This window comes from Eleutherodactylus coqui, chromosome 10 (genome assembly GCF_035609145.1).
Source record: "Eleutherodactylus coqui strain aEleCoq1 chromosome 10, aEleCoq1.hap1, whole genome shotgun sequence".
Lineage (NCBI taxonomy): Eukaryota > Metazoa > Chordata > Amphibia > Anura > Eleutherodactylidae > Eleutherodactylus > Eleutherodactylus coqui.
In genome coordinates this window covers 133,568,578-133,581,508 of record NC_089846.1, presented here as the reverse complement: position 1 = coordinate 133,581,508, position 12,931 = coordinate 133,568,578, and the positions used below count along the sequence as shown (strand labels likewise).

The 12,931-nt window shown below is 42.5% G+C and overlaps 1 protein-coding gene across 1 annotated transcript in view; it reads right to left on the bottom strand.

The window, feature by feature from the left end:
* The window catches only part of NOX1 (NADPH oxidase 1), a 35,321-nt gene extending 23,231 nt beyond the window's left edge, over window positions 1-12,090 (bottom strand). Inside the window, exons 1-2 of the mRNA XM_066581871.1 lie at window positions 11,936-12,090; window positions 29-124 (exon numbers count right to left, since the gene is read on the bottom strand). Of these exons, the coding sequence (XP_066437968.1) occupies window positions 29-124; window positions 11,936-11,980 (141 nt within the window). The 5' untranslated portion in view covers window positions 11,981-12,090. The remainder of the gene's footprint in view (window positions 1-28; window positions 125-11,935) is intronic.
* Between the last annotated feature and the right edge of the window lie 841 nt (window positions 12,091-12,931).

Sequence of the window (12,931 nt, the reverse complement as noted above, 5' to 3'; positions counted from 1 at the left end):
GATACACGATGTATCGGTCAATACTTACTCCCAATATAACTCTTGTATATGCATATTGATCCTGCCTATCATATACCATGTAGTAATAAATAAATATGAAAATGTTTAGTCCAAGCCAGGCAATCTGCAAGACAAAAACACAAATATAAGGAAAAAGGTGAGCAAAAGGTGAAAATCTGAATTATGCTAAATGGGATGAAATACCCCAAATCTGTGAAAATGACAAAAAAAAAACAGATAAAATAAAAATCACACATTCCAATGAAAATGATGTAATGATCACCTTAAGAATATGGAACACCTAGAATACATATCATATTCCCATTCAGGCTCACTAAGATGATGTATTTTGGAATGTAGTTGTGCAGTTGGAAACCAGCATTGGATGGAACTGTAAAGCACAGCGGGGGCCGGGCGTCCTTGGAGAGTGTCAGAGTTTAAAATAATAATACGGTGTAAACGTTGTAGTCGGTGCGGAGGACGTGCTGCAAGGTGAGATTTATTTTCAAAAATAGGAACCGTCTTATTGACTCCAGATTTATTGTGCAGCAGGACAACCACCCCAAACATCCAGCCAATGTCACTAAGAACTATAGCCAGTGGAAAGAAGAACAAGGAGTCCTGGAAGTGATGGTATGGCCTGATCTCAACATCATCCAGGCTGTCTGGGCTTACATGAAAAGACAGAAGGATTTGAGCAAGCCAACATCTACAGAAGATCTGTGTTTGGTTCTCCAAGATGTTGGGAACAATCTCCCTGCAGAGTTCCTTTAGAACTGTGTACAAGCGTACCTAGAAAAATGAACGCTGATTTGATTTAGGCTGCCTGTCCAGAGGAGTTGCGGTATCCCACAGCGGATCTCCGCCGCCCGGGAACAGGAACCAGAGAACGGATCTCTGCTGTGAGCCTATCTGACAGATAGGCTCACCACGAAGAATCGCGGCAATTCGCAGCATGCTGCGATTTGCAAGCCACGAGCAGAGAATCGCTATGATTCTCTGCTCGTGGACAGGGGGGCTGCGCTTTCCATAGCAACAATGCCCGACACTTGTCCCCATGTATACTCAGTCCTGTGCTGTTACACAGAATCGAGTATCGCTGGTTTGCTCACAGTGAAGCCGGCAGGGAGGCGGAGTGAATGGAGGAAAGTTCTCTCCCCGCTCTCCCCTGCCCCTCTCCATTCACCATAAGCAGCGGCCGTTCAGTACTGAACGGCTGACGTTTACACTGAACGATGTGCCGTTCGTTTTTTAAATATGTTTAAGACTGAATGACTGGATGACTGGATGACTCTCGTCCAGTCGTTCAGTTTCTGCATGCTTTTACATGGGACGATTATCGTTCACAACACCGTGGGGGTGCAGGGTGTGGAACAACCAGAACGATAATCGTCTCGTGTAAAAGGGCCTTTAGAGGGATTTTTTTTTAATCAAAGGCATTCAGATTGGAGATATCACTTGATGTCATTATATGCCAGTGGTATTATCCTGACGTTAATAGACCCCATATCTCCTCTAGATAACGCATCGGAGGTGATAAAAGAATCCAGGTAGATTTCTTACTACAAAATCAGCACACACAAATCTCAAATCATAGAATGGTAGAATCCTGCTCATGAATATTCATAAAAATCCACTACATTACCTGCAAACGAAATATTCCTTTGACTGGTAATGCGATGGTTTAAAATATGTATAACAATAACTGCTTCCCATAAGAAGCCGTACCAGTGCCATTTTGAACCGATGCTTAAAGGCTGATTTACACGCAACGATTATCACTCAAAATCCATCCAAATGTTGGCTTTTGTGCTATACCCATTGCCTGTAAATGTGTGCCTCACTGAGTGCTGCACAGCATAAAAGCCTTTGTCTCTGATAACAGGGATGGCATGCTGTGTTCTCTTTGGGCAGCACTGATAGCATTGTATGCAGGCTGCTGCTGGCGGCAGAACAAAGCAGATGTATTTAGAGAGCAGACCACCTGCTGTTCTCTAAATGCATGCAAATGAAGCCAATTAGCTACTAATGGGCTGATTACAAATATCTACAAATATAACATTTTCTTCAAAGGTATTAACCTGCTTTAAGGAAATACTCACATATTCAGGATTTTTATCAGGGAACATTATTGAAAAATATATATACACACACATTACTTCACAATCGTTCATACTTTTAGAAAACATTTTGGCCGCCTGCACACGGGCAGAAATCCCGCGGCGGGATTTCCGCCACTGAAAGTTTGCATAGGAGTGCATTACAATACGCACTCCTATGCAGACGGCCGCGGTCTGGCCGCGCGAAATCTCGTGCGGCAAACAAACCGCGGCATGACCTATTTTTGTGCGGGGCACGCACTCACCCAGCCGCCGGCTCCGGTCTGCGCATGCGCCGGCTGCGAGGCAGCCGGCACATGAAAGAGCCGGGGCCGCCAGGCGCGGGTGAGTACGCGCTCGTCCCTGCAGGCTCTCAGGTCGGGTCCCGCGGCGAGAATTCTCGCTGCCGGATCTGACCCGCTCGTCTGCAGGCGGCCATACAATAACGGAATCAGAAGTTCAAAGTTCAATCAAAAATGTAAGAATAAAGAATGGAAACGGGCCATTATTTTAACAGACAAAACACGTAAATGTAGCACAAACATTGAAACACAAACGAAGATTACGTTTAGGTGATACTCTACACCCGTATTGATCAACCAGACATATACTTATGAAAGAATGCCTGCATGTGATACAATGTCAATACCGAAATTACATACTATCTGATCTGCTTGGATAAAATGTAAAAGATTAACTAAACCTTCACGCTTGGATAACATTCTTAAATATGTAAAACCACAAGAACCATTCAGAACTGTATCAGCTGATCTAAACTTTACCTGGTAATTCATCTTTATGTATTTTTACATTTTTCTTCTTTTTATTAGTTAATTTGGCCTTTTTTTAGCCTTATATTTGCTTGCCTTTTATTGTCAGCTTTGGAACAGAGTCCAGAAATGTACAACATGGAGCTTATGCCTTCTATGACATTACATGCGGCTTTCATCCCTGCTGCCTACTGAGTTAACATGTTAGATGTTGTTCTGCAAAAACTGAACTAAAAACTTTAAGAAAAAACTATAAATTAAATGACTGAAAAAGTTACCAATAAAACTACAAGTCATGCTGTAACAAATAATCGCTCCTACATCAGATAAAGGGGAATGTTCTGGTCTTGGAATGCAGGGATAACAAAAAGTCTTTTTGGTAAAAAAAAAAAGAAAGTGTTTATATTGTGCAAAAGTAGTAATTATTGTAAATGTAATGATCCGCAGAATAAAGTGAACACAATATTTTTAATACCACGTGGTGAACACCATAATAAGAAACCCTAAAAAACAAAGGGGAAATTGCTTTAATAAAAGTTATTCAGTGCATTATATGTACCCAAAACTGGTTTCCAGAACTAGAACGCGTCCCGCAAAATGCAAGATGGCAAACAGTTACATTGACAAGAAAATAAAAAGTTATGGCTGCTGGGACACATAAGGGATACATTTTACCAGTTTTTGAGGCCAAAATTAGTTATGTCACTAAAGAGTTAAAAATGGACTTAAGGCGACCAAATATATTTACATAAGACATAAATACAAAATCAAAGATAAAAAAATGTAAAAAGTTAAATTTTAGGGAGTATTTTTCAAAGTTTGATGTGACTCTTAGGGCTTAGTCAGACGGGCGTTTTTTGCCGCGATTTGCGCATGCGCATGCGTCCGGCGATTTTTTAAAACCATTGCTTCGCAATGGTATCGGACACATGAGCGCTTTTTATGCGCTCGTCCGAAAAATTATAGAACAAAAAATCGCAGATCGCACCTATCTGCGATCTGCGATTCCTGTTCGCTTCTGTATATGCGCTCAATGGGGCCGGCGGCAGCAGCGCTGACCCCATTGAGAACATATAGAAGATAAATCATTCTTCTCTGCCACAGCTGTAACAGCTGTGGCAGAGAAGAACGATGTTTGCCCATTGAATTCAATGGAGCGGCACTACAGCCGCTCCATTGAAAGCAATGGGCTGCCGGCGTGCGCGGGGTTAATTGTCGGGAAGGGGTTAAATATATAAACCCTTCCCTGCAATTCATGCTAAAATGTGTTAAAATAAAAAAAAATTGTATACTCACCTTTCCGCTGCAGCCGGAGTCCAGCCGCGGCCGCTGTCAGTTCTCCTGAACTGCTTCTCGGCACTATTCAGCCGGCGGGGCTTTAAAATCCCCGCCTGCTGAATGATCTGCTCTGATTGGTCACAGCCTGACCAATCAGAGGCCGGTTTCACTCACACACCCATTCATGAATTCATGAATGGGTGAGTGACTGCTGCCTCTCAGCGCTGAGCCAATCAGGGGGCAGGTCTGACTCACACCCCCTTCACACCCACTGCAGGACAGCTGCCCGGAGCTGCAGGCAGAAGGTGAGAATGCAATTTTTTTTTATTTTAACACATTTTAGGATGGATTGCAGGTAAGGGCTTATATATTTAAGCCCTTACCGACAATTCATCCCGGGCTCGCCCGCAGCGCATTGCTTTCAATGGAGACGGCTGTATTGCCGTCTCCATTGAATACAATGCGCTGGACAGCTCCGGCCCGTTTCTAATGAAACGCGGCTAGGAGCAGACTTTCGGGCGATTTGCGGGCGACTTGCGCGCACCGGTCACGCGATTTGCGGATGCACATCCGTCATGCGATCCGCAAATCGCGGCAAAAAACGCCCGTCTGACTAAGGCCTTAGAAGGTTAATGTTGCTTATAGTAAATTGCTCCCTAAGGCCTTAGTCAGACAGGCGTTTTTTCGCGTGATTTGTGCATCGCATGTCGCATGTGCAAATCGCGTGACCGGGGGCGAAAAATCACGGGAAAAATCTGCACCTAGCCATGTTAATCGTCGCAGCAAAACACCCGTCTGACCGGAGAAAAATCGCCGTGCGCATCAAAATGCGCATGAAACTTAGACTGACCGGCGAAAAAAATGATTTTGGTGCACACATAAAACGCCAAACGCAGATAGGCGTGATCTGCGAATCGTCGTGTCCTATAATTTATCACATATCCGCATAAAAAGCGGACATGTGACCGATACCATAGCGAAACATTGGTTCTATATATGCGCGAATCGCATGCGCATGCGCAAATCGCGCGAAAAAACGCCCGTCTAACTAAGGCCTAAACGGACGAGGGCTCAGAGCAGGCAGACTTAAAATGACCATATTTTCTAAACTCCCAGCCAATAGATTGGTTGGCATTCTTTTTGCTTTGATCACTTCTTCACGGTTTGTATAAGGGAAGTCAGTGATTACAAACAGAAGAACAGTCCTGATAGTTCTAGACGTGATGTGCTCTTCTACCAGGGAAGGGCGAGGGGAAAGGTGTGGTGCAACTCTGGTCACCACTAATGCAGAAAAAGCATCTGACCATGTAAGATGACGGTGGTTGGAACAGGTGCTGGATGCCACCAGAGTGTTTTTTCGTACTTATTTACGTAAGCTTTATGCTAATCAACAAACAAGGTTATACAACCCAGTATAACTCAGCCCCTTTACCCTTTCAGAAGGGGACATGCCAGGAGTGTTCTGTATCACCCTGTTTGTTCAATTACGCATTAGAAAAGCTGGCCAGACTCATCGAAAGCCAGAATACCTATCAGAGGATTCTAATTTGGCATAATATGCTCTGTATGGCTTTAGGTGTTGACCGTATGGTCCTATTCATGTCTGATTCCCATGGAGGCTGATCTTCTGTATTGCTTCACAGAGGCAGAAAAAGTCTATATTGAAAATTTGCCCTTCACAGAATAGATTGAATTAAAACATATGTATTGTCTGATTTGTTTAGAAACATATACACTATGGGCACAATTGCCCCTGCGGACCGGAAATCCTACAGTGGGCTTTATTTGAAGACATACAAATGACATATACAACATGGATTCCGACATGTGATGAAATGAATCACATCAACTATGGTCATGAAGATATGGTCATGAGTCAGTAGATCAAGCTAATGGAAAAAATTGATGCCAGATCACTTTTTTTTCCTTATTGGCAATTCTTGCTTTCTTGGGCATTAACCCTTTACTTGGTAGTAATGTGGTTCCCTCATGCTGCCGCCTGAACTTCGAACCGTGGACCAGGAGTGACTTAATTTATATCCTGCCAGCCAGGATCGTGGGTACTGAGCGGTTTTATCCCTTATTCAGAGGGATTCCCGCTCGGTGCCAGATGAGTCCTAATCCTTTTTCTTCCATTTGGATAATATACATTTTATTCATCTCTGGTGCTTCCCTATACATATTTTCATAGTGAGATCATGGCATGCTGCCTCAGTGTCATAGCAGTCTGGGACCTTCTGAAAGCTCCCAGGGCTGCCATGAATGCTCACCTATTAAGCCGTGCCTGCGGCATGTTTTACTAGGATGCCTGTAAGAATACAGTATAATGCAATGCTATGGCAATCACTTCCTCATGCTATAATGCTTGAATAAGATAACTGCTTTAAATGTTTATTAGACATGGCTAGACAAAAAAAAAATCTCCTGTTCTTTAGATAGCTGCTATGTTTCTTCTGTCCTCTCTGGTTATCCTTTTCTCAATATGTGCCATACAAGTACAGGAAACTTCAGGTGTTGTTGACTCCAATCATATTAACCTGTTAACCCTTTAAATGCCACCCTGTGAAGAGATTGTGGGGTGCTGTCTGAGTGTTGTGGCAGTCTAAGACCTTCTGAAGGCTCCCAGGGCTACCACGAATGTCTGTCTAGTTAGACATGCTGTTGGCACGGTTCATTACGATGTCTGTAAGAATATAGTGTAATGCAGTACTATAGCATTTCAATATACTGCATAAGTGGACAATTCCCTACGTGGGCTAAAAAAAAATATCAGACCATATGCCCTCAGTGTTGACCAAAGGTTGGGGAGATCTGGTTGGAGTGTAAATCCTTGTGATATAGATTAGGCTTTGACCCTAATAACCCCCCCCCCCTCCCCCCTTCCTCAGGGCAACCCATCCTTTCCGAAATTGCAGTCCCTCCTGTGAGGGTATATATATATATTGCCATATGTTTTTTTTATGCTTTATACCTGTATGCAAGTTTTATTCAATTCCAAATGAGAAAAAACTTATATGTCGCCTTACATCAGATATTCCAAGGCTTTGCAAGGCTGAGAGAGATGTTCTAGAAATTCAGAGAAGATACGGAACCAGACACAAGGCCGCATGTACTTGGCTGTTTTCCCAGAAGCGCAATATCAAGATGTTCAAATGTACATAACTTTCACTGTCCCAGGCCGGAAATCCGGACTTCCCATGTATGGAGAATGCATGCTTGGCCGCTTTCTTAGAATTGAGTGGGTGATTCTTTGCACTGGAGTTAATTGAATACGTGATTTTCTGTACATAAGCCAGAGGCACCGTAGCAATATAACGGCTGTTTTCACTGTCTCAGGCCGGAAATCCGGACTGCCCATATATGGTTATGAGCCCATCACCCCTTGCTGGTGATGGGACAAAGGGTATAAGATCTCATGTAATCTGTAATAAAGGACGGCGGAGAGCCATGTCCCGTGTGAGAAACTATACCAGACCTCCGTGTGGTGTTTTCTTCTTATCGCCGGCAGCGGGGCAAGTGGGGTGGGCCTGATTGGTGCTGTACTTAGAATATATTACCCTGACACTCCCATTTGCCACATACTGGACACATTTTAAAAAATGATTTATTCCTATTATTTAGGACTGCTGTGTAAATCCCCCTCATACCATTAGTACTGATACTTCTTCATCAGACGGGCAGGGGTTGAGAGACCTGGAGCCTCTTTGATAGAAGATTGTCCAGATACCTCCCTTCCTTAATATGGACCTCCTGTCCTCCTCACCCTTTACAGGCCATTCCACCTATATAAACTGCCTTATATGTTATACCCACACTGCTTTTATAGATGAGATATGTGGCTGTGTATACATCCGCTACAAACGTTCTACTCCACACCCTGCGAAATTAAAGCTTCCGTCTTTCATGCATTTTAATAAGATGTTCTATCTTGCATGAACAAACGTTACCAATGTTTATCCTTCGTTAGACGCTTGTATTTTCCACAATGACTCCAACAATATATGTGCTTTCAGCTGACAATAAAGTTTATTGGCTATTAAAAGAATAGTTTTAGCCAAAATTTAGTTTCCATCACACAAGGAACTTTTGCACTTTGTTACATACTTCACTTAGAGTGTAACCACCTAAGGTCAAACATTGCTGGTGCTCAGAGATACCATTAAGGCATGGAAGGAGGTACATCAAAAATTATATGACCCTCTCATGTATCTAAATATTTACCGCTATGAAAAAACTGGAATTCCCGCGCAGCAAAAGGAGCAAGCTCTTTCAAGAATGGCGGATAAAGGGCATTCTCACTGTCTACCAGTAACTGCATAAAGCTCTCCAGAAGCTCGTGGGCCCTGATGGAAAATCCGTATCCGGGCCCCTTACCAATCATGTGCTATTTATAATACTGGTTTCTTCTTATGTGATGGAGGAACCTTTGGGCCCCATAAGGCTCCATGGCCCCGTAGTGACTGCTAACGCTGCACCCCCTATAGCTACACCCCTGATATTGATGCTTATCTAAGGATAAACTAATCAAAATGTTGGCCAATTACAATCACTTGGGATTACAATCTCTTCAGACCATACAACATGACCAAGTCAAACTTTTCTTATGTTGTGCTTGACAAATGTAGTTAATAAGGTGACCCAAAATAATGTAGATAAAATACTAAGCGCCAGTCTTGGTCACATCTCAATATCGGTTCTTTATAACAGTGTGATGAAGGTTCTCTTGCCTATTCCACCTAACAATTTTTTTTTCTGCATGGGCCAGACAGCCAGAAGACCCCGATAACGGGAAATAGATATTGCAGGGCTGGAGAAGGCAAATCATTCTTAAAGGGTCTATCTTAAAGTATTGAAAGTTATCCTCTCCTAGCACAAATTGTTTGAAAAGTTAGTAGCAATTAAAAGGCAAATGTTGCTCTTTACATTATTCTAAAATGGGTGTTCCTTCTGATGTCATTAAAGGGGTTATCCCAATATCTAAACTTATCCCATATCTATAGGATAAGAGATAACTTCATGATCAGTAGAGGTCTCATCGCTAAGACCTCTACCGATCCTGAGAACAAGGATCCTGTGTCCCTGCCTTGCCCTCCCTTGGAGTCATTGCACCCCCTGCAGTGCGGAGTAGGTTAAATAGAGCAACAGTCATGGTGGCACCACACGCAATTTCAATTGGACTGCTAGAGATAACCAAGTTCTTGTACTCTGCTGTTTCCATCAGTCCATTGAAATGAATGAAGTGGTGGCTGCGCATGCTCGGTCATTGATCCATTCAATCGACATCATTGTGAGTGGGGACAGCAAGCCCAAAGTGACAGAAGAGAAGACATGGGAACCTCATTCTCGGGATTGGCCGATTTTTTAGGATGAGACCCCCATCCATTATGAAGTTATCTCCTATCCTATAAAGAAACAAGGAGCAGAGGACTGAGCATTGTCATGAGACACAGAGAGTGTGGGGAGAGGTGAGTATATGACTATTTGTTATGTTAGTGCATGGAAAACAGAATTTAAAGAGGGGCTACAACTCAGACCACCCCTTTAATGTCTAGTGAAGTCACCCTGGTGGTTCTTTACTTGGCGTTTTAATTATTGGATTTTATAGACACCATGATTGCAGTTTTCTTGTGTATCTGGACTGAGGAAGGAGTCATTAAGACTCTGAAGTATGTTGCCTGGCAGCTTTATTATACATTTCTGGCTGTCTGACTATGTAGAGCTATGAATAAATATCATGGAGCTACTTCCTTGATCTGGTGGAAATTCCTAACCTGACGACATAAGTGTTGTTACAGATCTGGATATGGGAGGTGAGGGACGGTAATCAGATTCCTCCTTTGAAGTAAGTTTTCCTTTGGGCTGTACATGTATGTGCCTGTAATCATCGGTCCATTACCCTGAGCGCTACTCTTTTTTGTTGGCTTTTCTGCTTATTATACTTTGTCCCCATTGGTTCCTGAACTGACAATGAGCATTCTTCCATGAGGGATGTACATTTGGAGGCAAAGTGGTGTTTTTTATCTTTCAGCCTTGTTTGGTTGTTTGGTGTGGCAGGGGGGTTCTCTTCGCCCCCATGTATACACCGGATGAGTCTCCCTTTTAATCTTCATCGATGATCCTCTTGGTTTTGAAGTACTACATCTCCCTTTTTGTAACTCTTTCATTTATTTTCTGATTGTAGGTTTTTTAATTCCATTTTCTGTACATGACTATGGGGTCTGCCATCTTGTTTGAGCTGCAGTTACCAGCCTTTAGAAATATGTTTTATATCAGAATTCATGGCCCATTCACATGATGGACATGAGATGACCAATTGACTTCTATGTAAAACAGTTCCAGGCATGTTCTGTGAGCTGTGCAGAGGTTATTGTGCAGAGATGGGGAGGAGGTGGGCTGTGATTACATATGACAGCAGAAAAGTTTTCTCTACAGAAAGTGTTAGCCTATTACGCTGATTCAGCCAATCATACCAGTGAATGAGAATCACTGAACAATCACTGAACGATTAGCAAATGAGCCAACAATGACTTTTATGCCTGCATGAAATGAATGCTAAGCATCCATGTATCCTGCCTCGTAGGATCGTTGGCTGGGCTGACATTGAATGATGATTATCATTCAAATTTGAATGATCCAGCAATTTCTTTCTTTAATGATAATCTTTCCGTATAACGGATCATCAAAAGGTCCTCCTAAGTAGAAGTAGTCTTGAAGTGTTCGTTAAGTTAAAATAAATATTAAATCTGCTTTCTCTAGAAGGGGGGTTCGCACATAGAGAAAATGCAGTATAAAAAAAACGACCTAAAGGCTGGTAAAAAGCCATTAATTCATTGGGTTTTTAGCAAACTAGAAAAATCACCAAAAGAAAGCTATTAGTGAAGGAAGACTCACTGTCATTGTAGCTCAACAATCACAGCAGATACATTATAAATGTAGAGCACCTGCAGTAGGGGTACCAGTCTGTACCCATATTCAATCCAAAATCCTGTCTGAAGTTCTTATAAACATATCTCATAGCCAGAGGCGAAACTTGAAGCTCCTGGGCCCCAATGCAAAACCTGTAACAGACCCCCCAACTATAATGCTTTATTCATAGTACTGGGCTCCTTATATGGAGAGGAGAAGCCTTATAGGCCCCCTAAGGCTCCTGGGCCCGGGTGCAACCGCATCCCCTGCATCCCCTATAGTTACGCCAGTGCTTATAGCGTTCTAGCTTTCCAATAGATCTTATGTTAGAAAAGGGCGCTGAGAATAGAAGATTTGCTTATTTACCTAAACTATAGCTTGGGTTGCCCAGGATTCTGCTATGCTTCTTGAATTGAAGCAGCTGGAACAAAAAGATGGCTGGATGAGTGTTGGAGCATCAAATACAAACATCTATCATTTAGTACTCATACACTATTATGGCCAACACCGCCATTGTTCTACTGAACCGAGTATGAATTGACAGAAAGTCTGGATGTTGAAGCTGTAATATGAATAACTGTGGGGTTAATGGTATTGGAGACATAATATGGACCTCAAAATGTAGCCATGGACACATTACTGTATCAGCAGTGCAGCTCCTCAGCTTGTAGCTTAGATTAGTATCAGATGATTAAAGGTTCACAACTCCTTTACATTGTAAAAAGAAAATGTAAGGAAAGTTGTAGTTACAATGTATCAATGTTGCATTTTTGTATCCATTTTGGGTTATATTACATCTACTACTACAAACAATTGTATTTACAGGAACAGAAGACATCTCAGACAGATATACATAAGCAGCAAGTAGATACAATTCCTTACCAGAACTACAACTGAGAACCAGTGATTGACAATCCAGTTTCCCATTGTGATGTCCCTTTGCTTTCTTTACTGTTGTATGCTTTCCTCTTCTTCTGCCGAGTACATCTTTGTGTTTGTCGTACATTGCTTTTATTAAGTGTACTGCGCCCATTAGACACTCCTTTCTGTGTAACAGGTGAATTCCCGATGTCTCTCCAGGAGGAAACAATTAGGTGGCAATTCTCGTACTACATTAATCTAACATGAGCAATGCCTGGTCTTTCCTCAGTTTCATAGTTGGAGAACAGGTTGTGTCCCGCATGGTGGTTAAACATTAAAAGAATTCAGACTATTATTGTGCAATAGGACTAAATCACAACACATTTATTTAGGTGTCTATATTTATTCCTACAGTGCCCACCAGAGGCGTACAGAGAACTGAAGGAGTCCCCCAGCAACACTCCCTTCCCACAACCCCTCCCCCATTTTTCTTATATATTAATTACATTGGAGGAAGCATACCTATGAGGGCTTCTCCAGACGACCGTATTTTAGCACGTTTTTACGTGTGGAAAACTCGCATAGAATACAACCCATTGATTTCAATTAGTTCATTCTCACTTCTTTTTTTTTTTGCGCTCACAGTTTTGCACACCAAAGAGCACCATACATGTCTATGGGAGATGTGTGAAAACACATATATGTGCGCTAAACGCTGTGCATACCCACGCAGGCCATTTGGCTTAATAGCCATTTAACCCTTTCCAATCCACTGTCTGATGTCTGAAGACATTCTGATTGAAGGCTGTACAGCTCCGATGTTGGATGACGTCCGGCAGGGTATTCTTACTGTATATTACTGGCTGCTCTGTTTTCGGGGGCCTCTCCGGCATGTCACATACTGCAGTACTGGCTCTAGCCAGCAGATGGCGCCATTGTATAATGGCAGAAAGAGAAATCCCCCCTAGGAAACCCTGAATCCAAAATTGGATTGCAAAGGGTTAAATCAAGGTGGGG